Source organism: Cebus imitator, unplaced genomic scaffold (assembly GCF_001604975.1).
Source record: "Cebus imitator isolate Cc_AM_T3 unplaced genomic scaffold, Cebus_imitator-1.0 Scaffold39, whole genome shotgun sequence".
In the NCBI taxonomy this organism is placed as follows: Eukaryota; Metazoa; Chordata; class Mammalia; order Primates; family Cebidae; genus Cebus; species Cebus imitator.
In genome coordinates this window covers 9,369,009-9,396,558 of record NW_016107354.1, presented here as the reverse complement: position 1 = coordinate 9,396,558, position 27,550 = coordinate 9,369,009, and the positions used below count along the sequence as shown (strand labels likewise).

General features: G+C 43.4%; 1 protein-coding gene across 3 annotated transcripts in view; it reads right to left on the bottom strand.

The window, feature by feature from the left end:
- Nucleotides 1-27,550, bottom strand: part of NAV2 (neuron navigator 2) — a 411,110-nt gene that overhangs the window by 275,893 nt on the left and 107,667 nt on the right. For all 3 annotated transcript variants that reach the window (XM_017525903.2, XM_017525904.2, XM_017525905.2), the window contains exons 2-3: nt 14,905-15,022; nt 4,896-4,948 (exon numbers count right to left, since the gene is read on the bottom strand). In XM_017525903.2, the coding sequence (XP_017381392.1) occupies nt 4,896-4,948; nt 14,905-15,022 (171 nt within the window). The remainder of the gene's footprint in view (nt 1-4,895; nt 4,949-14,904; nt 15,023-27,550) is intronic.

The following is a 27,550-nucleotide window of genomic DNA, read 5'->3' as shown; positions in this document are numbered from 1 at the left end:
GGCTGGTCCCCAAGCTCAGGCTGGCCCTCAGTCTAGATGCACTGAGGTAGGAAGGCAGGCGGACTCCTTGAGGAGACCAGGAGGAAGCAGGGGGTCAGCGCTGGGAGGCTCAGCTGACCCCAGGCCCAAGGTCAGCTAAAGGAGAAAGCAGCCCTGGGGCTTTCTTGCTGAAAAGGCAAGCAAGCCTCCCGAACTTTGTGCTTCTCCTGATCAACAACAGAGAGCCAAGCTGCTTAAAATAATAATGATTTAAAAAGAAAACCACCCCCTGCCGCTGGCTATTCCCAGGCTCCAAAGTGAGCCAATGCCCCCAGTGTCTTGAGTACAGTGAATTCAAGTAGGGAAGCAGGGCCGCCCCAGCACCCGCTGGCTAACCTCCAAGCAACGCTTTTCCTTCTACACTAACACGTAACTCTGCTCAACACACCACTTGAAAGCCAAAGAGATGCCCTTGGTTGCCATGGCAATGTTAAATAGACAAAACATTTTAACCAGCTCTGACGCACACACACAAACTTATTTAAGGACCAAAGGGATGAATTTGGTGGGGGAGAGGGAATGGGGTTGGGAGTGTTGTTTCTAAAGCTCTATCTCCAAGGATTTGGCCCCAAAAGCATCTGGGTCAGACTGAAATAGGGCAAAGGGCTCCTTAAAAACAAGCCAGGGCTGGGCTTGCTCCAGGAAAGGGAAGCCACTGCTGTGCCTCTCTGCCTTTCCTGGTGCCATATTTTATGAGGGCCAAGAGGAGGGCACGGAGGGTTACAAATGCTGATAGAAATGCATCAGGCTTGAGTCCTGGGGACAGCATCTCAGTCTCTTACCCAAAAGGTATGAGTGTTATTCTAGCCCACAGCAGTCAGGTGGACTGAATGTGTCATGAGCTTATAAACCTTAAAGCACTGTGTAGATGCACATTAGTGCTGATATAAAAATATTAACAGTCATTTCCAACCGGGTAGTGTTTCCATTTCCCAAATTTTATAGCTGAACTTCTGTTCACAGGAATTGATGACCCTGGATTTTTTCCTTTAGAAATCTTTGTTCTGAGGTTTCTCCCCCAGATGCAGAAAGGAATCTGTATGATAGAGCATGCAGAGGGCTTGTCCCAGGTCTGAAAAGACTTCTGTGCCTATAAGTCTGCTGTACACTGCACTCTTCCGTGTCCCTCCTTTCATCACAGGCACAGCAGGACAAGGAATTGATGCTGCCAAGAGGCTAGAAGAGCCTCATCACACACAGTTCATGGCAATTTGGTATAATCAATGAATGATTGTATGTAAAACCTTCCTCTGTGGGATCCATGATATCCTCAGGTAAACCCATCCTCCAGAAATGGGTTCCGTGCCTGGCTGTCTCCACTTGGAATCCTCTTCCACACATCATCGCTTGTGGTGAACTCCCTGATCTTTCAAAATTCACCCTTTAGAAGTTATTTCGAAGCCTTCCTTGCCCTAGGGGTAGAATGGATCCCACTGTGCCATGCACAGATGTCTGTGGGAGCAGCTGCAATAATCTATTGTTCTAATTGTTCTCTGGTCTCTTGCCCATTCGTCTGAGTTTTTTGAGGGCAGGGATCATACCTTGTTCACCTGTGTATTCAGCTGGCCTAGCCCGGCACCTGGCATTAGCAGGCACTCTGTGACTGCTTGCTGATTGACATTCTAAAAGTACACAAGGCCGAGCGCATTATGATTATGCCCTGCTGCCCCTGGAATCCTCTAGGCCATATTCCACAAATGTCTGCTTTCACTTCCCCATCTCTGGGAAGACAGCATGAGTTAGACCAGAGAACAGAGCAGCTGGGCAGCCTAGCGGGTTAGAAGGAGTGAAGGGAGGGAGGAAAAGGCACCCTCTTCCAGGGCTTATTCCTCCTACAAAGCTCATGCTCCTAACCCACCCTTTAGCGGGTCAGGATACAAACTGACCCGTTGAAAACTTAAATAGCTCCCACTTCATTCCTGCTCTTAAATAAAACTGCTTTCCTTTGTCTCCATTATTAAAGGGCCCTAAAAGTGCTCTATCTGTTTTCTTTTTCTTTTTTGAGATGAAGTCTCACTCTGTCACCCAGGCTGGAGTGCAGTGGCGTGATCTCAGCTCACTGCAACCTCTGCCTCCTGGGTTCAGGCGATTCTTCCGCCTCAGTCTCCCAAGTAGCTGGGACTACGGGCATGTGCCACCACACCTGGCTATTATTTTTTTTGTATTTTTAGTAGAGGCGGGATTTCACCATGTTGGCCAGGCTTGTCTCAAACTCCTGACCTCATGATCTGCCTGCCTCAGCCTCCCAAAGTGCTGGGATTACAGGCATAAGCCACCACGTCCAGCCTCTGTCGGTTTTCTTAGGGAGTGATCGCATTAACTCTATGCTAATTTTCTTTCTAGCAGAGTCCGTTACCCTCCTAAAAGAATACACTTCCCAAGTTCTCATCTCATTGTGTGTCATCTTCCTTCTGCCATGCTTGTTACATGTCTTCTCCTTTGGTATCCTCCAAACAGACAATATTTAGCAAACAACAAATGTTTATCATTGGCCACACATATAAAGTCTAATTGTGAGGTTAATCACCTAGGAATCTAGAATTGGTGGCACACACCCTATGCCATATTCTCAAATTATACTTCCCATGAGCAAAAATACTTTAACTTTATATATGCTCATGTGTATACAGGTATCCTATTAGCCAGAAAATCACCCATGCCTATTGAAAGAACTTCCTGTGTGATCTAATGAGTTTTGCCTTATGAACTTGTCATTGTTTTGTGATGTAGGGACAAGAACAACGATCCTGTTGTCCTTATCATCATCCTACTCATTTCCTACCAAATGGAATGACTACGGTAGAGGTTCTTACATTTTCCTGGACTCACATCCTGCCTGCTGAACTATTCTCTGCTAGGCTTACCACAAGACTGTCCTTGCCTTCCCACCCCTAAGCTGGTACTAATTATCACAGACAATTATAGGATTTTATATTCTTATGTTCTAAAAATAACACAGTTTACATACACACACAAACAAAACAAAGTAAAACAAAATAACACTAGTATGGCTGAAAGAGTTATGGAGAATCTGCAACACTGCATTGGTGCTATGGTAGCATTTATAGGTAACTTATTTGCACATAGAAATAAATTTGCAAAAAATCTGAAGTGACAATATTACAGGTTGGATATCCCAAATCAAAAAATCCAAAATCTAAAATACTCCAAAATCTAAGAGGCTAGAAGAGCATGACATGAACCTCAATGGAAGTGCTCAGTGGAACACTTTGAATTTTTGTATTTGGGATGCTGTAAGTGTAATGCAAAGATTCCAAAATCCAAAACCTGTCTGGTCCCAAATATTTCAGATTAGGGCTACTCAATCTGTATAAGCTTGAAAGTAGACTGTAACAACAAGCAAAACCTCCAACAGAAGGTGCTTAGAATACAGGTGCACCAAATAGAATAAAAGGTTGACTATCTCCACATATCAATTCTACACATGCATTATAATGGACTGGGACAATTGCATCAACATCTATCCTGGAGGGAAATAACGCATCTGTTTCATATGAAGATATGACTACATGTGTAGCATGCCTGCACTAAAATTAAGTCTTCTATCATCCAAATTTTCTCAATTATTAATACCCCAGACAGCTGCAGTAGCTGTAGCAAAAATAGCAGCCCAGCTTTTCCAAAAGTCAAAGCAGCCATGAGATGTCAGCCTGGGGACTTTCCTATGTAAGAAGCGGTTTGTCTTCAGATCAAATAAAAACAAACAAAACCTTCAGTGGAACAATAACAACAAAATCTTGCTTCAGAATGTAAACTGGAAAATGGCTCCCCTTCCATACATACGCTGACATCTTTATAATAAAAATGTTTTTGTGCATGAAAAAAGCCAACTCAACAGGCTGCCTATCTGCCCAAGTCACTAGGATAACCATTCAGCAAACTAAACAGTAAACCCAAGGAATACCAACCACTTCGGTTTATTCTGAAATGAGACCTGTCAAACTGTGCCTACTTACAGGAGGTAGAATGGGGTTAGAGAAGTAAATTATGCATTTTTTTTTTTTTTTAGATTTCTGGAAGCAAATGAATGCCCAACAAAAATAGCTGTCCTTAAGTTGCCACCTTCATGTTTTAAATAGGTTATTAGTGTCATCTTAACAGACTCTGAAAACATATATATATTTTATAAATACTCAGGCTTGAAATGTGTTTTGAAGTGAAAAACTAAGCCAATGTTTTCTGAACTCAACAATGACCATGAATTTTAATTTAAAGATTATGTGTGGAAGATGCAGTAAGAAAAATAACAGATTTTTAAAAGATTAGTTTTGGGGGTTATGTATAAAGCTATAATACTAGAGCTTAAATGCATCATGCGGGAGAGAACATCACTTGCAAAGGTTATGTTGAAAAGGTTCAAATGTGACTGCACATTTCACATTCCTGTCACAGTTCTGATTTCACATCATTCTAACATTTAAAGATAATCTGATCACATGTTCCAGTTTCTGATTAGTAAGATACCATCACCTCATCCGTGCCTCAGCTCCATGTACAAATACATATTGATGTGGGCCTTTGAGGAAGCAGAACAACTCATAACAGTTCAAGTTTTAAACATGTATATTTTTGCACCAGTTCTGCATAATTTGTATCTAGGAGCAAGGACAATATTTCATTTTCACTGTCTCAATCTACATAAAAATCACATTTTTCAATAAATGCCAACAAATGTCAGAAAAGCAGAGCACAGCTACTTGGAAATAGCTGTGAGTTTACTAATATAATCCCCTGGAGTAAAGCATCTGGTATGAACGTTTTCAAGATGGTCAATATCATTTAGAGGCAGGGCTTGCTGACAGAACTCAAACATTCGCTACCTATGCACCACTTACCATTTGTGATCTGTTCTTTGGACAGCCATTGATGTCTTCAATCTTTTCATTTGCTGAAAAAGGAAACACAAGTCAGAAAAATAAATCACCAGAGAGACACTTTCAGTAGTGTTGTTCAGGACACTTGAGGCCAACCAAGTCCTAAGGCCCATAGCAGGGACTGTCCAATCAATGCAGGCATGTGAAATGCTAAGACACATCTAGCAAGCTTCAGGACTTACTCATCGAGCTGCCATCCTCCAGGGACAGCTGGGGCAAGGTCACCATCTAAAACAGAGACAACTGCATTGATGACAGTCTTGGAATGATGGGGCATCGTGGAAATGCTTGGAGGCTGGGAAAGACAGTGAGCTGTGATTGTGCTTTAGGCTCTTGGAAAGGCAAACACAACTGCCACAAAAGACGGAATAGTTCAGAGTGGATCAGTCCAGCTACAACTCAGCTCCCAGGGACAAAAGCCACAAATGAAAGCATCTCACTCCATCTTTGGCCAGGCTAATACTGCTTTTGTTTGTCCTTATAACTATTCCCAAAGCACTGGCAAATGGAGAAAGTAAGAAAGTGAAACTTTATCACTTTCTCACTATGCGGCTTGACCAATGCCACATAGTAAGTCCAAATTAGATCAAGGAATGCACATGCATGAAGTCATAACAGTACCCAGCTATTTAGGGAAGTGATAGAAAGAGGTTGCATTGCATTCACAGGAAATCAAGTACTAATACAAAGGAGGATTGGCCCAGCTTCCCAAGGTGAATGTAGTTCATCACAAGTGTGTGTGTGTGTGTGGGGGGGGTGGTCCCTGACATGACACAGTCCAAGATATCTATGGAGAGGTTGTGTTTGAGAATACAGCAGCACAAGAAATGCAGTAAACATGGTGGTTAGATCACAGGCTTTGGAGGCAAAGATACATCAGCTTGAATCCCAGCAGCAGAGCTTCTTAGCATGTGACCTTAGGCATGTCACCTAACCTCTTTGGGTAACAGTTTCCTCATCTATAAAACAGAGTTAATACTACCTGCTTCACAGGAGAAGCAATGAAAATTAGATGATGCGAGTAAAATGCTGAGCACAGTGCCCAAAATATAGGAAGTGCTTTTGAAATGGTAGTATCATTAACCCAGTAATATGTATTATCATCTATGTAAAATACATAAAAATTTTATTTTTGATATCTCCATCTGAGTTTAGAAATTCAGCTATGACTCCATAGTAAAGAATTAAGGGTTAGCTCCCTCTCAAAGCCTTTATAAGCTTTCTCTGCAATCCTATGTCCTTACCCACAGAAGGGTAAGATAGACACACTCAGGCCTCTGTTCCCACAGCACCCTGTACCTGCCTCTGTTTTGTTCTTAATCATCCAATACATATTTCCTCCTTTTCTTGTTTCCCCCAACTATGCTGTGAGAGCCTGGCAGACATGCACAGTTTACCTTTCACATCTGTATCCTTACAGCTCAATAACTGCTTGCAAAATTGAATTCCCCAAATAAAATCATATATTTTAATCAATACAATATCTAAAACTTCCATGCAGAGAAAAGCCACTGGAAATTGTCTGAAAAAAATAATAGAATCAAAGTGTCCCAAGCCTCCAAAATTTTAGAAACCTGAGCCATTATCTCAAATCGAATTTATTTTTTCTCTAGTGTTTCTATCTTGAGAGAGAAGTGAAAATTAAGAAGAAACTTGCTAGTGGCAGAAAATTGTTTAAAATCTAATCACCAAAAGACAGACTGGTTAGTATACATTCAGTCTAATCTACACCTTGCTTTTTTTAGAACTTGCCAGCAGTAATAGATGTTAAGGTTTATAACCCACCTGGGAAAATCCCAATCTTCAGAGATCTAACTGCGTTTTCTCAACTCCTCTTAATGTAAGAACACGAGGACAGACCTTGTAGAAAGCCTTGCTCCCAAAAGAGGTACCATGAAAAGCACAAACGAGATGCCCACTGAATGGAATAACTCATAAATGTTTGTTCTTCTGTTTATCAGAAAATATAATGAGCCAGAATATATTACTAGCATGTAAACATAAGAACAGAGATTCTTATCTGCTTTGTTTCCTACCGTCACCCCAAAGCTTAGCACAGTGCCTGGTACACAGGAGCCACTCAATAAATACTTGTTGAGTGGAACTAAGTATTCCACTCAATGGAATATATTCCACTTCTGAATCTCAATGAATCAAGAAATCTTGATTCTTGAACACTGAGATGAATCAAGAATAGCAGCCTCTTTTCAAGCAGCTATCCTTCCACTTGTAATACAGATGTACAAACTAAAGCCCAAAAAACACAAACACTTGACAAATGGCACTCTTTCATATATGGGAAATTACGGCAGGCATGAGCTCTGACCTTGGATTTTGACACTCAATATTTGAGAGAATAAATATGTGGCTTTTGAGAATCAAGGCCAGTCAAGGTGTCTTCCAACTGGATACTCATGATGGCCAAAGTCATAAGTCATTGGATTCTGATCAATACCCAGTTCAACATTAGGTCATTAGTGCTCATTACAGTGAAGGATGGATAACTGCGATCCCAAGAAGTCATTTGGGACATTTTAAAGATTCTTTAGATGCCACCTAAATAATGAAACCAAAGGGCTTGGTCTAATTACTCATCTATTTTCTTTTCATGGTCCGTCACCTAAACCCAGTCAGGTGCTCTTTGAATTTAAATATCATGGCTCTTACAAGCCTAATACTTCCATTTTACAACAGTCAAAATAAACTGATGGGGTAGAGCCTAAATATAACCACTCTAAAGAGTACATGGGAAGAGATGAATCAAATGACTAATTCAAACTCAAAATAATAAAAACACAAAATGAGTTTTGGGCCTCCTAGTTTCCAGTTTCATATACTTTAAATACGTCTTTACTTAAGTTCCCAGGAATTCCTATGGTTGTCATAAATAATTAGAGTGCTAATAGCAGCTCTGATTCTGCTGGTACGAAGGAAGAGCTTGGTCTTCAAAGCTGAATTTATTAACTCAGGGCAGGGGGTCTTTGGCTGCATCCCAAAAGCAGATAATCAAAGAAACAAAGACACTTATCCCCAGAGTCCTCATCTGTGATTAAAACTGGCATCCTTAAGTGCCAATGGTAATTTATTTATTCCAGCATACTCAAGACTTTCTTAGCCCCACTAATGCAGTAACCTGTCTACATGCAAGGTGACAAGTTAGTGACTGGAAAGCACTGGTGCACTTTCAAAGTAAGAACAGCGGCATCAAGCTTATTACTTTTCAAAAGACCTCCATTAAAGGATTCAGAGCATTTCAATATAGCCCGTGCATCTATGCACTTACCATCCCTGGCAGTTAACAATCCTGCCAATGGGAAGAGGCAAAAACTGGCTCCCCAGAAAGGTAAATGACTTACCCAGGGTTCCACAATGGTAGTAGATCATCAACAGAAAGAAGGAATAGTCCTACATGTTGTATGAATTTCCTAGTTGTGTTCAGAGGCAGCCTAAACGGTGGTGGAAAATAAGCTGCTATCAGGTCTTCCCATTTCTAAGAGAAAATTCTCTATCTCTCCCTTTGCTCCCTTTTTCTCCAGTCCTCCTTTGTTCACCTTTTCCTTCCTCTCTCAACTCTTATCTCCTTTTCTCCTACCCCTTCTGTCTCCCTCCCTGCTCCCCTTGCTCCAACCTCTTCTGGCATCCACCCTGCATGACAGCTACGTAAGCAAAGGAGGGAGGCCTGTCTCTCTCCTGATTCATGCTGTTTATCCTGGCCTCATAAACCTTCCTAATAATTCACAGAGATGGCACTGTGATGGGCTGGAAGGCAACTGCTGACTTGGGGAAGCTCATGACTCAAGAAGATAATCACACTAACAAGAGGCTGAACATGTAGATCCAACCTTAGCCACCAAAGGAAGGCTCCTAAAGGGCAGCAGCAAATGTCCCACTTTTTGCCTCATAGAAGATAATGATGGAAAAGTCCCAAACAATCCCACTATCTAGGAAGCCCAGCTCCAGGGGTGTTTAGGATAGACGAAGACTTAGGAACAGCAGATGTAAAAAGCATTTAAGGCTGGGCATGTGGCTCACACCTGTAATCCCTATACTTCGGGAGGCCAAGGCGGGCAGATCACTTGAGGCCAGGAATTCTAGAGCAGCCTAGCCAATATGGCAAAGCCCTGTCTCTATTAAACATACAAAAATTAGCTGGGCATGGTGGTGCATGCCTATAATCCCAGCTACTTCGGAGGCTGAGGTGGGAGAATTGCTTGGACCCGGGAGTTGGAGGCCTCAGTGAGCCAAGATTGTGCCACTGCACTCCAGCCTGGGTGACACAGTGACACTCTTTCTCAAAATAAAACAAAACAAAACAAAACAAAAACCAGGTCTTCTTGTTCTAAGAATTCTAGTTCTTTGGACTACTTAGAAGTTTTCTTCTTAGAAAGGAAGAAGAAAGCTTCTTAGAAAGAAGACAACTTCTAAGATTTTCCTTGAAGTTACACATCTGATATCACTTCCCAGCCTGAAAAATCAACTCTTCAACCAGTGGCCTTTGTTCTTAGGCTAAAGCCCAGAATTCTTTGCCTTATACCTGGTGGCTCTGCCCGACTTTGCCTTGCTGGCCCTCTGGCTCTCCTCTCCTCTCTAGACACTATTTTCTCTGCCAGGAATGCCCTCCCTGTCTGCTTCGCCTGCCTCACTCTTAATAAAAGTCTGAAGTCTCGGCTTACAGGTAAGTTCCTTGAGGAATCTTTCCATGACTGACACTCTCCCACCGTCCCCTCTCCATCCTGGGTCGGGTCTTAGCACCACAGCCATCATCAGCACACTCCTCCCGGTCCTAGAAAGGGGCTGTCTCTTAAAAGGCACAATCTTGCTGCCTGCAAATTTTGATGGACCTTCATTTAGATATGTTTTCTTTTTAATTTTTAATTTTGAAATAACTTCAAACTTGCAGAAAAGTTACAGGAATAGTGTAGAAAATTCCCATATCCCTCATCCACTCTCCTTTTATTTCTCCCTCTCCTCCCCTCCCCTTCTTTCTCTGTAAGGCACACATATCATCTTTCTTCGAGCCATTTCAGAGTAAGCCACGTAGATCATGCCCTTTGCTTCTTATGCTTAGTGTTTATTTACAAAGAACTAGGATATTGTCTTCCATGGTACAACTACAAATTCTGACAATTTAACTCCAACATTCCAATTTTGCCAATTGACTAAAGAATATCCTTTAGAGCACTGTATTGCCCTGCATGGGATGCAGTTCAGGATCATGCTGTGCTTTTAGTTGTCACGTATCTTTAGTCTCCTTCATCCTGGAACAGTTGCTCAGCCTTTGTCTTTCACAGCATTCACATTTTTGAACAATATAACCCAGGTTTGGTTTTTTTTGATAGAATGTTCCACAATTTGTCTCAGATTCCTCATGATTAGTTTCAGGTTTTCTATCCCTGACTGCAATACAACATAAGTGATGTTATGTTCTTCTAGGGTATCACCTCAGGAAGCGTATGACGTCCATCTGTCCCTCACCTGTGATGTAACTTTGATCACCTGGTCATGATGTGATCTGGATACTCCACTTAGTGGTGACTTTGTTTCCCCTTGCAGCTAATGAGCAATCAGTGGAGAGAGATGTTGACACGATGCAAAAATCCTGTTCCTGGTCAAATTTCCTCCTCTAGATTTCAGCATCCCTTGATAATCCTTGCCTTAACTCACATTTACCAGATGGTTGCAACTCCCTCTTCCTTTATTAGCGTTCTCTCATAGAGTCCAGCCCTCTCTTCTCCATTGATGTATCTATTTTTAAATGTATCTATTATTATAGACTTGTGGATTCCTATTTTATTTAATGGCTATAATCCACTGCTGTGCTCAATTTATTTTGATGCTTGCACTGTCCCCAGATTGGATTGTTCTTTGTAGCCTTACAGGGAAGAGACACTACCAAGGGGAGGACTTAATAAAAGAAGAGCTGCTATGGTCTGAATGTCTGCGTCCTCCTAAAATTCGCATATTCAGGTTTAATCCCAATGTAATGGCATTTGGAGATGGAGCCTTTGGGAGATGATTAGGTCATGAGGGCAAAGGTCTCCTGAACAGGATTAGTTCCCTTACAAAACAGGCCCAAGAGAGTTTGATCATGCCTTCCACCATGGAAGGACACAGTGAAAAGATGGCTGTCTATGAATGAGGAAGTGGGCCCTTCCGAGACATAGAATCTGCCAGCACCTTGATCTTTGAATTCCAGCTTCCAGAATCATAAGAAATCAATGTCTTTTGTTTATATGCCACTCAGTCTGGTATTTTGTAATAGCAGCCTGAATCTAGGACAAAAGCTTTTGAAGGATTCCAACTCTCCACCATTGGAACTAGTGCCTGAAAAAATAGTAAGCTGCCCATCACAGGAAGTAATTAAGAGATGTTGTTGACTATTTTTACAGAAGGAATTCATTCATCAGATGGGGGCTTTTAAAGGTCCCTTCCAAACCTGACAGTTGAGAGCTGCAGCAGATCTCTAGAAAGGAAAAAGGTATATAACCCAGGTGCATACAATTTAGCGGAAAGTTTAGTGGAGTACTAAATGTTGAGAAGAGGAAACATTCAGGCAACCTCTTAGAAACAATCTAACTCAGGCTGGCAGTGAATAAAATTCTTATCCCTAATCCTCACAACTTTTCCTGAACATCACTGCATGCCAGGCACCATGCTAAATGTTGGGACCCAGAAAGGAAGACAACTAAGAGCCAGGCCCAAGACAGCAACTGGTGGGATGATAGACGGAGGTCCCACTGGCTCTGCATGGGGGAGCTAGGAAAGGTCTCAAAGAGAAACCCACTTTTCAAGAATGAGTAGGAGCCTGTCAGTCAACGAACAAGTGCAGCCACTGGAATTCTGTCCAGCACAAAATGAAGTCACCAGGACTCCAATTCCAGGAAATTTTGATGCAGATATATAGATATGGATATCTATATATACATATGTGTGTATATTAAATATGAGTACACATACAAATATATCCTTTCACATTTTCTTTTAAGGGGCATGTATGGGGGAAATCATGGACTTAAAAAGCAAGTGTTCAAATGGCCAGTAGTTCAGCATCCTAGTCAGAAGATGTTTCTCTCCCTCTCACCAAGAGACCTGTGTTCCTAAGACAATCTAAGAGTAAATGCTCTGAGCTGGCTGATAGACAACTGAGGAAAGAAGTCACACAGGAGATGCCTACGATTGCTGCCTTCTCACTCCTCCTTTTAGTCTGTTCTCTACATACAGAGCAGAGTTTCTAAGCCCCAGCATAGCCAGTTTGGTGAGAGTCACATGCTGACATCTGGCCTTAGTTGGGGAGTCTCTGGACAGAGTGATCCTGTGCTGGAGGGTTTAGGGAAATAATTTAGTGTCCTCGAGTGTGGCCTGAACTACTGGTGCTAACTTGAGTTTCTGGAACTGCTGATCAGTACCCAGGCCTAAAGATGCCACTGTCTAGGGAAGTTCATCTCATCTGAATAGATTCAGGGAAGCATCCTCCTGAGCAATGATAAAACTGCTGACTTACATTTTCATAGCACTATGTTTAGGAAATGCACAACATACATGCTCCCATTTGCCTCTTCTGAATCCAAGACAGACATGACTAATCTATCACAACACACTGACACAGATACTGAGACCTCATCATCCTTCTATACATACCTTTCTAGGTAGCCAAGTGCTATCCAGGAACATGTCATAGATTTCAAACATATGTCATATTTGATATCTAACCTGAATTTCATAAGACTGCTATAAGATCAGACAAAACAAGCATGGCTATCCTCATTTTAAAGATGGAGAAACAGGCAGCAGAGGTGACTGCACAGTCAGGAGGGATGGAGCTGAGATGAAAGCAAGGTCTCTCAATATGATCCTTTTTATACTCCCTCTCTTGCTGCCTGTGCTAAAACCTGGGAAGATTTCAGGTAGAAACACTCTGCACAGCTGCAAAACTCAGTCAAAGTAGGCCCACATGCATAATGTGATTCTGCTGATGTGGGCTTCAAAATCCAGCTCAGGTGCAAGTTGCATTTCCATAAAAACCCTACCAAAAAAAATGGTACCCCTTCTTCTGAGGTTCTCAGCCTTCCACATTTGTTCTTTATTTCTACCAAGGAGTACAGTGTTAGAACACAGTAGGTGCTCAAAAGGTGGTTACTTAAGTGAAGGAGGACAAAGCCCTGCACTAAGTTCAGCATCTCTGGGGTAAAAAAGTAATATAATAAAGCAAAGCAAAGAAGAGAAGTTTTACAAGCAGACTCACTGGGCCTCAATTTCTGCATCTGTAAAGTGGAGAGAATACCACTTATGTCAAAAGGGTTTTGAGAAAATGGGAGACATTTTTAAAGAACTTGGGACAATACTGATGAAGAGTAGGAGGAAGAGGAAGAACTGGAAAAGAGGAATGTGCAGACTGACTTTACGGTGACCCCCAGTGATGCCAGTACTTTGGTATTCACGCCTTGTATCATTCCATCCCCTTTCAGTGTAGTGACCTGTGACTTGCTTCTAACCAACAGACTATAGCAAAGCTGATAAGATGCCATTCCCATGATTATGATATTTAGATAAGATTCTGCCATGTTAGAAGACTTGTTCCAGAAGCTTTCTCCCTCTCTGGCATTGAGGAAACCAGCAGATATTGGGAGGCCCATTTGGCAAGGAGCTGAGAGCAGCTTCTAGGAGGTAATGGTGGCCCCTCCAGCTAACAGCCACCAAGAAACCAAGGCCCAGAGTCTTATAATTGCAAGAAAATTAGTTCTGTCAACAAACTGAGTGAACATAGAAGCAAACCCCTCCCCAGTCAAGCCTCCAGATGAGAATAAAACCCTGGGCAACAGCTTGACTGATGCCTTGCAGAGGTACCTGGCTAAGCTATGCCCCGACTTCTGATGCACAGAAGCTGTGAGATAATAAATATGTGTTGTTTTAAGTGTAAATCTACAATAATTTGTTATATGGCAACAGAAAACTAATATAGGGAGAGGAGGAAAAAGGAGAGAAAGGAGGAGAACCAATGGTGGCTAGTCTTAAGAAATCAATCTTAAGACAGCAGGGAAAACAAACTTCTTTCTCTTTGAATGGCAGCAATAGTCCAAAAGTTTTAGCTAAGGCCAGCCTTCTGTATTTTCAGGTATAGTCTCCATAGGTTTGAGCAGAGCTCCAACTATGAAAGACTACTTCTCATACTTGAAGGGTAAGCAATTCTACAACAACACACCAGAGAGGCTGGGCCCTCTGTCCTCTCCTTGTACCTTCTCCCTTGGCCAAGGCTACAACAATCAGGCTAATGCTATCCAATTGACCTCCTGCCTCCTCAGTCTGCTCTGGGATCTCACGCAGGCCCACAGGGTGGTTGTCTTAAGGCCCAAGGCAAAGTTACGGCCAGTATACACCCACGTGCCTCCACTGGAGGAACCCTCTCCTCCCAGCCCATGGCCAAGGCACGAAAAATTCCACTGCTCAAGTTCCCTTCCCCTTTCCCTAGTCCCCTTCCCCTAGTATTAAAACCAGAACCATCCAACCCCTCTGGAGCCTTAGCCTTTGATGTGTCATACCCAAGTAGAGTTGGCAGGATTAAACCAGCCCCATGTTACTTTTTTTTTCAGAAATATTTCCAGAGAAATCCACAAAACAAGTACCACCCAAAGGGGGAAATAAATGAGAGAGCCAGAAACCAGAAAGAGAATGTGAGGCAAGAAATGGGGCAGAGCACCCCTTCCCCAAACCACCAGCACTTCCCTCTGGCCTTGGCCAGCCTTTCTTCATAGAGAATTAAGATGATATTTCTGTGTATGTGACCTTAACAGGAAAAGCATAAAAGCAAGCTGGTACCCACACAATCTGAGTCAAAACATGAATCAAATAAATTGTCAGCACATGAGACAGAAACCTGCCTTCAGAGAGACTTCAGTGTTCTCTTCCCCTTACCCTGGCCCTTTGGGATGGCTCCACTGTAACTCATAACCCCCAAGGTAAAATCCGCTCTTACCCACAACCTGGATAATCTGGGCCAGGAGGACGCCATCTGTTACATCTTGCTGGAGATCCTTGATGAGACGCTTGTGGCCGGATTTGGCTAGATAATGATTGGCCCAATCTGTGTAGATCTGCAAAAAAAGCAAACGGGCAACTTTAGAAAGACAGTCGGATCCCCTCTCAGAGTCTGAGGCAGCTGCTCAGGCCAGCACAGTGGCCACTGTCCCACTGGCAAGCTTTCAGGGCCAGCCAGCACCATTAAAATTCAGTGCATTGTGCTGATCACGCATTCAGCTAACCATGGCGGGGCCTTAGCCTATTGAGAGAACTGCCGTCAAGATTCAGGGAAAAACTAAAGAAAGCTTCAAAACATGCAGAGGCCTGAATGGGACAGGGGACACGGAACTAAACAGTCTGCTCCAGGCGGCTTTGAGAGGCTGCAGCTTTGAGAGGCTGCGACTCTAGATGCCAGTGAAGTCTCCCCCAGCCCTTCCCATCTTTTTCTCTTTATTGAGAAAACGTATGGGGAGGTTACCACCCAACAGGCATCTCTTAATGGGCCATTTCAGGGTAAGGAGGGCTATTGAGGTATTCTGCGTTCTCAGGGAGCCTGGGTCCCTTGAAAAGAAGCCAAGTACGAAAACAGAGCCCATTCAATTATTCTTGTGTGAGAGAAGTTATTTACGGCCTCACAATAATCTCAAATTTAATCGGTTTAATTTAAAAGCTAGGCATCATTTTCACTGTTGGGATTCTGTGAACAAAACCCAGCAAATTCCAACATATTTAAACACAACACTGTTGTGTACAGCATTTTAGAAGGCAAAGACTGGTTGACCTATGGAATCAGGAGAGCAGACCCCCTTGGGGAACATATCAGACCTGCTCCTCCTGGTCTCAGAATGGTCAGGGAAGAAGAATATTTGCTTTCCAAACAGGCCAACAAGCACAAGAAAAATTCTTGCCTGAAAATTTTCTCCCAAACCATCAAAGCCAAAAACAAAACAAAAAAACCTCCCCACTGATTTTGAGTGCCAAGTTCCATGCATGAATTTGTGAGTTTGCAGAAGGGTGTGGATGTGCCCTTTGGATATCAGCACCTCTTTTTTTCAGAGGGATAGGAACAGATGACTGGTCAAAAAGAGAGCTGTCCTGCCTCAACTGGTTAGTAACAATAGGGTCAAGTACTAATTCCATGATGTCTCCACCAAAATGATGAAGGTGATCATTCTACCTCAACCAGTGGGCCTGCCCCGAGGATATATGTGATTCCAAGAGCAGCATATGATCTCACACTAACCCTCCACCCTGTTCTTCCAAATATCTCACCCAGTGTAATCTCACACAATGATCATGGTCCCCCACTGCTCTTGGAATGGGAACAGGAGTCACGGTCGGGTTTGCCAAGCAGAGGCCTTCTAAGGAGGCAGCATCTCTGGCTACACCACCTGGAGACCATAAGGGCGTCTCACCAGGAAGGGATGAAGCAAAGCTGAATCTTCTGGTTAATGAAGAGACGAGAGCTGTAGCACCTGACCACTACCCACCCATCTAGAAGTTCTGTCTTCTACTGCAGAGACCCACAAGCAGAAGAGGCACACCCACAGTGTGCTTCTGTTTCACAACACAGCCCAAGGATCCAATCCTTAACTCCATGCTAGTCTCCTTCCCTGTGGCTCTCCAGTTGTCAGAGACCAATCATCCAGTGGAGCAAGAGTATTTTCAATTTTATAAGCACAAAGTAAGCTCAGGAAGTAGCCCATAACCTTTGTAAAGACAATGGCCAATTTTAAATTTAAAAGATCATTAAAGGAAATTATTAAGAAGGAGAGAGGAAGGAAAATAAACATCAAAAGGAAAAGAGGCAGACATGGGTTCAGGTCCCAGTTCTGCAGTTCCCAAAAGAGTAGGGATTTGGGTCTATTTTAGTGACTTTTGCCACATACCTACAAGAGCACAAGCATGTTAGAATTTCTCAATATATTTCTGTGGGTGAAGGGATGGATGACCTCATGTGAGCTACTTAACCCCTCTGAGGCTGTTTTCTTATCTGTAAAATGGGATCGACACCATCTACTTGTCAGTTATGAGGACTGAGCACTACAACACATTTGAAAGAATGTGTTATGCAGAGGAGCTTCATATATCCAACTAACATACAGTAGCTACTACGTGCCAGGCACTGGCATAGACGTTTTACACAGGTTAACTCATTCAATCCTCATTCTATGTGGCAGAGGTTATTATTGTGTCCACTTTTTAGAGGAGAAAACTGAAGAGCAGAAAGGTAAAGTAACCTGTCCAAGGTCACAAGTAAGTGGCGGAGTCAGGATTTGAGCCCAGGCTAACATATTTTACAATCCCTTTGACATTCTACAGTGCCTCGCCAAATACAAATATGAATGTTAATCGAGCCATTCATCCCTTCCACGGCATCCTCCTACTGACTATAGGTTTGTGCCTCTATTATGTTCTCAGTGAAAGAATTTTATTTTTATTTATTTTTTTCCAAGACAGAGTTTTGCTCTATCGCCCAGACTGGAGTGCAGTGGTATGATCATGGCTTTGCTGCAACTTCTGCCTCCCAGGTTCAAGCAATTCTCCTGCCTCAGTCTCCCGAGTAGCTGGGATTACAGGTGCACGCCACCACGCCTGGCTAATTTTTATATTTTTAATAGAGATGTGGTTTCACCATGTCGGCCAGGCTGGTCTTTAACTCCTGACCTCGTGATCTGATCACCTCGGCCTCCCAAACTGCTGGCATTACAGGCATGAGCCACTGCGCTCAGTCCCAGAATTTATTTGAAAAGTAATCAAAACCCAAACCTCGATCTTTCCCTTGCTATCCAAATGCTTTTGGATAAGTGACTCTACTTTCTGGGCTTCAGTTTACTCACCTATAAAATGGGTACAATTAAGGGCTGCTTCAGAAGGTGGAAATGAAGACTCAGAGTGGCACTATATAAAAAGTGCCTGGCCTGATCCACACTGGGGCTCATGAAGTCAAGGTGATAGGGAGGAGGGCAATAAAGAGGGGTGCTCTGAAATTGACAGAGTTGCTTTAATCTTAGCTGCTATGCTGTCAATTACCTCTGTGCCCTCTGGCTTAAGTGTCTTCATTTGCAAGATAATATACCTACATCACTGGTATTAAGAAGATGAAATGAGCTCATACATATAAAGGTCACAGAATCTGGCACATGCTAAGTGTTCAGTAAATAAAAGTTAACAATAAAAAAATTTTATTAACAGCTTCATGAAATGGGCCATAACAAAGTCAGCCACAGCCTCCACCCTGAACCCCCAGGACGCAAAAGACTCAAGGATTTCTTCCCCTTCTCACAGCCAAATTTCAAGAGTCTGGAATATCCCCTAACTGGAATCACAAAGCATGGTACAGCATAAAAGAACAGCAGGTCAGAAACCAGCCAGGCTGGTATATAGAGCAAGACTTCCTTCCCTAACTAGAAGCGGATGTACTGTACTGCTCTCTCAAACCCTGGAGGGATTTCCCCAGCCCCGTGGGAGGGACTGTAAAGTTTTAAAAAGCCACATGCACCTAAAACATCAGCTGAATGAGATGTGACCATCAACAAAGGCACAGCTGAGTGGGATGAGATGCTGGTGCCTCAGCTCATCCCTTCTTAGATGAAGAAGCTTCTTTAAAATAGATGCACTGTCTCTAAAACTAGACTTCTTTGTGAGTTTGCACAACCCAGCAAGAAGACAAGGTTAAACTTATTTCAACAAGTGCACATACACACATACTGTGATTGCAGAGCCATGGTGAGGCCACGCTAGTATCAGGTACACTCATGAGAACTTCTACAGGATAGAGTGGTTGGAAACGGCTCTGCCAAAGTGAACTTCTCATTCGGAAACAAGAGCTCTTCTCTCAATTTTAATTTACCTACACACCAATGCCAAACTTTCCTAGGGCACAGCTCTAATATAATTGCCCGTTCAAAAAAATCAATGGCTCCCCACTTCTCACTGAATTAAAGGCAAACTCTTCACACTTGAGTCAAGGCAGCCTTATCATCTATCTGTCCTACCCTAGAATGTCCTCCAACCTTTGAAGGAGAGGCAGTGTGTGTGGAAGAATGGAGACTTTGGAATCTGACCTAGTTAAGCTGGTCGTTGGCCATGTTAGTTTCTAGTAATCTTTCTGTTCTTCAGTTTTATCCTCCATAAAACAGGGATTATAGCAAACATAAGGCAGGAGCTGGCAAACTGCACCACGACCAGTGCTAGCTGACCACCTATTTATGTGAACAAAGTCCTATCGGGACAGAGCCTCATCCATTTGTGGTCTCTGGTTACTTTCATGCTACAAAGCAAAGCCGAGCAGTTGTGACTGAGACCTGTTGCCTACAAAACCTCAAGTACTGACTATCCAGCTCTTCACAGAAAATCTGACAGTCTAAGGACCAAATGAGATGATATACCTACACATACCACGTGCTCAGTAGTAATAATCCGATAACCCTCAGAAAAAACGCATACCCCACATTTTCCTCTCTCTGAACTCACTCTATCCCCTCTGCCCAGATGCCTCTGCTGCTTGAGGCCACCTTGCCCAGCCCAACTCTAATGCCCGTCCCCCATCAAGTCCCTCTTCATTTCCTGACCCAAACCTCAGCTGCCTATGATATAGCAGATGAACAGAACGTGCATGCTAGCACCACCTTCCCACTCCCACTTGCCCATCTCTGCATTCCTGGTAGTGCCTCACGGGGGCTGGCCCACAGCAGGAGGCTAGTAAGTGGTTGCCAGGTAGAGCTGAACATGGAGAAAAAGGGCAAATCTTGGGAAACTGATTACACTTGAGACTTACATAATGTAGGCTCTCAGCAAATCCTCCAACCTGAATCTCTTTATTGATTGAAAAGAGCACAGAACATAGAAAATAAATCACTCCACAGCTCAGGCTCATTAATCAGGAACCATTTAACAAGGATCATTAATTATCTGGAGTTTCCACTCCCTCCCCTCCCTGTCCCCAGCTCTCAACTTTTTGAAGTGAATCATAAGGAAACATGTAGATTTATTTTTTAAATCAGTGTTCATGGGCTATGCTAATCATGGACATAAATTCAGCCCCATCTCCTTCACCTGCTGTTTCAGTAGCTCATGCACGAAAATCATTCTTCCAAAGGGTACCCTTGAAAAATAAACTTATAATTTCTTTAGTCATCAAAGATAGATTTCATCAAGTTCAACAATTCAGTAAAAACAGAGCTGTGTGTGTTTGAAAGATTTTGAGTAAGAACTAAAGCATGCAGGCTTCCTGTCTAAGCCTCAGCTATCCAGAATTGTTTTCTCCAAAGCCTTTCATTCCCTAAAATGATAGAAAAATGAGGGTTGCTGTTGCTTTTTTCCCAGGAGTCCGTTGTTCCTTCATCCTGGTTTGCCCCCAGAAGGTGGATAGTTGTGAAGTTTCAGTAGAAACTGATAGGACAAAGAACCACACAGCAGGAAGGACCATCCAGTCCCCAATCCTAAATCATCAAGTCATTCCACGAGAAAGGCTCTAGGATCCTTTGACACTAGTACCCAAGAAGGAGTCCACCAATACAGCCGCCCCCTTGCTCCAATCCCTCCATCTCACAGAGGTGCCCCTCTGTACATCCCTTCTAACCAGAGACTCTGCTCCAGAACTGCTCTGTGAGGGAGAGAAGCTGCTGTCAAAGGCTTGACAAGATAAAAGGGGAAGGGAAGCTAAGACAGCTCAACAGTGAATTCATTTTGATTCATTTTATTACCCCTGACAGAATTTCAAGGAGTGAGTCATTTGTTTGCTTAAAACTCCACATCATTCCACATCAAACAGGCTGAAATCCAACAGGGAAAATTTTGACAGATCAATTCAAGTAAAGAACCTGATCATTAGTTCTAATAACAAAAACTGATAATAATTGTACCATGTTAAACCCAAAGGGGATAATAACACTGCTAAGTTTATACTGCAATTAGCCCTTAAATGAAGCAGGGTAGGCAGTAAAGAAACCCAAGAAAAATTCCTCAAAACAACTGCACTGAAAGTGCTAGAATGGAGCCTCAGCAACCAAACTACAAATGCAAATGGTTTGATGGATCCAGAGGCAGATGGCATCAGGTTAGCAAACTGTATTTCTTAGAAGGAAATGCCAATGTGGAGACTAACAGTTAAAGTAAGCCAATTGTTTAGCGTCTGTTTAATTGTAAGGGCAATGCTACTGTTTGGCCCCAGTTCAAGACGCCTCACTCTAGACTTTGGTAATGTCATCAACATAATGTCATTTCTTTCTTTTCCTTCTTTTCTTTTTTGAGACAGAGTCTTGCTCTGTCTCCCAGGCTGGAGTGCAGGGACGTGATCTTGGCTCACTGCAATTTGAACTCTGTCTCCTGAGTTCAAGTGATTCTCCTGCCTCAGCCTCCCAAGTAGCTGGGATTAAAGGCATGTGACATCACACCCAGCTAATATTTGTATTTTTAGTAGAGACAGAGTTTCACCATGTTGGCCTGGCTGGTGTCAAACTCCTAGCCTCAAGTGATCCACCCATGTTGGCTTCCCAAAGTGCTGTGTGAGACACCACACCAGCCAACACAATGTCATTTCTAAGACTGAGCAGTATGTGGCTAAATGGTTTAGTTCTGAATGCTCTGGAGTGTAAAAATGATTTTGCAACAATAGTAGAGTGTTCATTCTGTCCTTGAACACCTCAAAGAATGTCACTGCTTATTCAGTTTTCCACAATGTTAAGAAAATCAAAATGCACCATTTGTTATCAAGAGCAAAGCTGGTGACACATTCATTCCTGCATCTGCAGCATCTAGCAAGGAGTATGGTACCATCCCACAGGTATCAACCACATGTCCACATAACCTTTTAGCTGCATGGGGTGAGGAAACTGAAATTAGCTGGTGCCTTTTTCTCACTTCCCTCTCTCCATAACAGTCGAATGTATCCTCCTTTTAATGTAGCCCCACCTTGGGATTAAAAACCACTGCCTTACAACAGTCAAATAGGTGATATGGTGCCCCCAGCCCTACACATTGGAACAACAGGTAGAGCACAGAGAAGCAAATCTTTTGCTCAAGGCTGCACAGCACAACAAGGGTTTCTGCTCCCTGGTTTCTCAGAAAAGTCCAGTTCTGCCCCAATGTCCCTGGAGTGCCCCATATGCCCAACCTGTAGGGCAATGACCATCCTTCTATCCCCATCCTTGCCATCTTCTGATGCATTACTTGGGGCATTTGTGGGCTTTCCACAACCATAAAATCATAAAAGCAAGGGTCTACAGTCTCAGGTGTGGGTGTGGACCAGAGCTGAACTCTGGCTTTGCCTTACCAGCTAGGTGACCCTTGGGGAGTCATGTCCCTTCTGAACATCAGTGTTCCGAAATGGTGCAGTGGTGATATACAGTTGCTTCACAGGTTCAATGACATCATGTAAGTGGTTAACACAGTGTCTGGCACATAGTATGTATTAAATAAACAACAATTGTTAATATTCAAATGAATAGCACTAACTAAGTTTTGGGGGAATAAGTCATTCTAGGCTGCTGAGGGTTTATACTTCTGAGAGCCACACATTTTAAACTATTCCACTGGGATTTTTTTTTCAAATGAATTATAACGATTTCTGATTTTTAATTAACACAATTGTGCTTTTTCTTGATGCCCCAGGTAAATCACTATGAATGACAGTATTTTGATGTTTACAAGAATGTGTCCTTAGGACCTGCTGAGCTGCTGGATCTTCCTTAAGAGACCCCAGAGTATTTAGAAACTGTATAGCCTGGGCACAGTGGCTCACACCTGTAATCCCAGTACTTCGGGAGGCCAAAGAAATCAGATTACTTGACCCCAGGAGTTTGAGACCAACCTAGGCAACGTGGTAAAACCCTGTCTCCACAAAAATAAAAAACAGGCTGGGCATGGTGGCTCACACCTGTAATTCAAGCATTTTGGGAGGCCGAGATGGGCAGATCTCCCGAGGTCAGAAGGGCAAGACAAGACTGGCCAACATGGTAAAACCCCTTCTCTACTAAAAACACAAAAATTAGCTAGGTGTGGTGGTGGGCACCTGTAATGCCAGCTACTTGGGAGGCTGACGCAGGAGAATCACTTGAACCTGGAAGGCAGCAGTTGCAGTGAGCCAAGATCACACCATTGCACTCCAGTCTGGGTGACAAGAGTGAAACTCAGTCTCAAAATAAAATAGCCAGGTGTGGTGGTATGTGTCTGTGGTTCCAGCTACTCAGGAGGCTGAGGCAGGTGGATCACTTGAACCCAAGAGGTTGAGGCTGCAGTGAGCCGTGATCGCCACTGCACTCGACTTGAATAACAGAGTGAGACCCTATCTCAACTAAACAAAATTCTGTGTAAAGTAAGAGCACATACTGTTTAAGCAAGAGCCATGCTGTAACTTTTCCCTCAAGGAAAAAGTAGAAGGATTTTGTGGCAACCCTTTGAGCTGCCTCAAGGTACAGCAGGGAAGGCTCTTTGGTTCTCAACTATCTTGAGCCGGATAAGACTCCTAGAAAGCTGGGTTCCAGGAGCACTGGGAGGTGAACGAGTTCTGTATTCCCCATCTGAGCATGTGAGGAATTGTACCATCAGCCCTTGCTCTTGACATATGTTTTGTAATATGGTTAACATGAACATTTATACCAAGGGGTATAAATCCCTGTCTGGACCCCAAAGAAGGCAGCAGGGGGAGGGGAAGAGCCATCTGCTTGTTTCTTTCCTTTTTATCTGCAGTAATCGACTTGCCTGCACAACCACCAAACAAAGATAAACCCTGATACCCGCCCACCTGCAAGACTTTGTTTCAAAAGGATACTCACATAGAGCAAGTGAGCAGAGAGAGTGGCACAGCTTCCCATTAATTAGGATTTTCATCTTTTTCCACATCCTGGGACTATCCCGGCTCCTACTTTGCCTCTGAATATCCAGTTAAGTAGCTGAGAGATGCATGCCTGCCTTGATGCATGAAGTAAACATTGCCTGAGCATCTGCCTTTGCTGGGTGCAATGCCTGCTCCAGTCTTACGTAGGATAATAACTACCATCTGCCAAATGTCTGTGGTGAAATATTAAGAAAACACTTCTTAGAGTCAGATAATTTAGTTCCAAACATGCTCCAACCACTTCCTGATACAGTAGTTCTGGGTAAGTCACTAAAGCTATCAGAGACTCAGTTTCCTCATCTGTAAAATGGATCACCCATTCTAGTTACTGTGAGATTGAAATGAGATAACCTACCAATGCCTGGCACACAGTAAAGGCTCAGCAGGTTAGCTGTGATTATAATTACCATGAAGATGATGTCAGGCAATGTGAACACTTCACAAACAATGGATTTCTTTGGTTTCCAACCCACCTGTGAGGGAGATATTATTTTCCCCATCTTCCAGATGAGGAAACTGAGGCTCAAAGAGGTAAAGTGACTTTCCCAATAGTATGTGACAAGTATGCAGGGTTTAAAAGCAATAACTGGCTCCTAACGATGCTACACTGTTACTGAGGGGCCCACACAGAAACCACTAGCCACAGAAGGTCAAGCACTACAACAGGGTGGGAAAAGGAGAGGGAGAGGGAAAGGCATGCTGCATAATACCCATCACAGTGTTTCCCCTGTCCCTGGGAACAGGGCTGGCCATGTTTCACTCAGGACTAACAGACCCAAGAGGGGAGCTGACACTTTCCCATGTCACCAAAGCACAAAGCAAACACAGTTTCACAACAATCTCACTGTAGCAAAAACAAAAATGCCAACATAACATGAGTTACCATTGCAGGACTGTATCCAAGCAGGGAAATGCTCAGGGGGAAGGTCCCGCAGTTCTTCCAGTCTGCGGTGTGCAAGGCTGGTCTGGGACCCCATGCAGCAGCAGACACTGGGTCATGCCTGGGAATGGCACCACAGCCACACAATGATGGCATTGTCTGTTGGGAACATGAACAAGCCACAGGTGGGCATGCACAGCACCTCCAGAGGTTTTGAAACCTATGCCTTTAAAAAATAAACCAGCTGGTGAATGTGCTGGGAGCAACAGGTGATATCTTAAGGATGAGGGTGTAGGTGTCTGCTTCATCCACATCTCAGGATAACCCACATTCAGTGCCTATGAGTTTCCTCTCTTGAACTGCTTCCTAGAACAGGCAATGCCCAGTACCACACTTCACGTGATAGAAAGTACTTTCCCATTCATTTCCTCATTTGATCACTAACCTCTGTGTGCTAGAAGTCTATGCTTCTGTCTACTGTGTGCCAGGTGTTTTGTACCTGTGATCACATTTACACTCTCTCCTTCACTGGAGTAACAGCTCCAATAGGCCAGGACCAAACATTTAGAGCAGTGCCTGTCACATAGTAGGTGTTCACTAAACAGTTGTGGAATGGATGATCAGACCCATTTTACATATTGGAAAAAAGGCTCAAAGAGGTTAAAGTGCATGAGGTCACACAGCTAATAAAAGGCGAAGCTCCATCTTACTCAAGCTGACTAGCCTCATAGCTACCACCTCTCAACATGGCAAAATATGTCTCTAGGTCTCCCTGGAAACTCCCTGGAAAATCAAATAAGGCCAAGTGAGGCTGAAAACTGGAATTCTTACTCATCACTTCAGAACAAAATTGAGTCCCTTTCTACAGCACTTCCTCCCACCCTCTCCAACCTTAGAACCCAGATCTGAACAACTTTAAACCACAATGTCTAGTAGCTGCCAAAAAGCCAAATGTCAGAGCCCTGGTAGAAATTTCTCAAGTGTTTTTACTCCCTTCCTGCGTTCATTAGGTACTAATTAGATGCATTCTCCTTCCAAGTGCTTCCTCTACTATAATGGGAATCAGGCTCTTGCAGAAAGTCTTGGGAGCAGCTGCAAACACACTTACTGGCAGCAGACATCAAGCAGGGCAGCCACACCTAAGGGGGTAGTGAGAACCTGGGCCACTGTAAGGCCTCTCTCTGGTCTGGTCGCAAACTGACCTTTTAAGTCATAGCTTCTATCCAGTTGTTCAAACCTCCACAGCTCCCTTCACCTGCGGACTTCAGACAGAGACTGTCAGCTGCCCTCATCCAGCCAAATGCCTCAGCTCCACCTTTTAGGCACAGGTTCCCTAGGACTTTTGGCCTCACCATTCCCAGCGAAGACCTTGGAGTCCTGGGTGACGTCTGACAGGTTGCTTAACATCTCAGGAATGTTGAGGGGATAGAATGAGAGATTAGATCTGCAGAACTCTGCACATTTGGACACAGACTACGCCAAGGCTTTGTGACTTTGGGCAATCCACCACGCTTTGATCCTCAGTTTCCACATCTATAAAATGGGATGATACTCTATTATCTGTGATGAAGACTACTGTGTCTATTGTGAGGTAGACAATGTTTGTAAAGTGCTTAGCACATAGGTGCTGCCTTTACTGTTAGTTTCTTTTGGTTCGTTTCTGTTATCTCCATGTCCATAAAAAATGCCTTCAAGTGCATCAGCTGGTGGCATCCCTCACACCATAGTTTCATGCTACCCTAACCCTCAGCCCCTGTGGGCAGGTTCTCAGGTCCGATGTGCCTTCCTCGTCCCCCCCTCCTTCCGACTTAACAGAATGTCCCCTTCTCCTGGATGGAAGCCAATCCTGCCTGCCAGGCTTCTGTGTGCACTGGGAGTTCAGAGAAAGCAATTAAAACAACCTGTGGGACTAGTTCCCCAACCTCTGTGCCTTTGCCCATGCTGCCCTCTCTGCCTAGGGTGCCGTTACCCCACCACCTGGGAAATACCTACTTGAAACCTGAAAACCAAAGTAAATGTCAGTCCCTGTAAAGTCATCCCCAATCTGCTTTCCTACTCCTAACACAGAATTACTTATTCCTTCTTGCCTCCGAAAGCACTTTACATCTGCCTTTATCCTGGCTATTGTAACTATTCACATCTCTCTCAATCAGGAGCTTCTCTAGAGAACAAGCTTTATATATATTTAAAACACAAGCACAATACCTGACTCACTACAGGGGCATGATGAGCACTCATTGATTTACTGGTGGGTGAGTAGATGGATGAATGGAAGAAAGGAAAAATGGATGGCGGGAGGGAGGGAAGAAGATCTGGGTAAACAGGCTGGTGAATGTTCAGATGGATGGACGTGTGGATGAGTGGGTGGAAAAAAGAGATGAATGATTAAATGGGGGGAATACATGAATAGACAGATGGACAAATGGGGGGGACAGATAAATATGTTCCCCTTCACTGCCTAGATCATAAAGTCCATGAAATCAACATATGTCAAGTAGCTTTTAGACCAGTCACAGCAAAAGGCCCACAGCAGGCACTGGTAAGTAAAACTGCCCTGAGACAATTTCAGTAGGGTGGTAGGACTCACCTGACTATGGATGCTACCGTTCTATTTTCAAAGAAACAAACACATACAGGGCAGTGGACAGGCAGTATGCCAGGGCAGACGCGGATGGCCTCAAGAGAGTTGGTTGGAACATTTTCAGTAAATTTTGGAGGTGATTGTTAACTACAGCCATTATTTTAATAATTAAATTATATAAACTTACAATTATATTTTTCAAGTGGCAGTAAATATTTAAAACTCATCACTTTCTAATTATTTTACTACATTTTACTATTGTTTTTTTTTTTTTTTTTTTTTTGAGACGGAGTTTCGCTCTT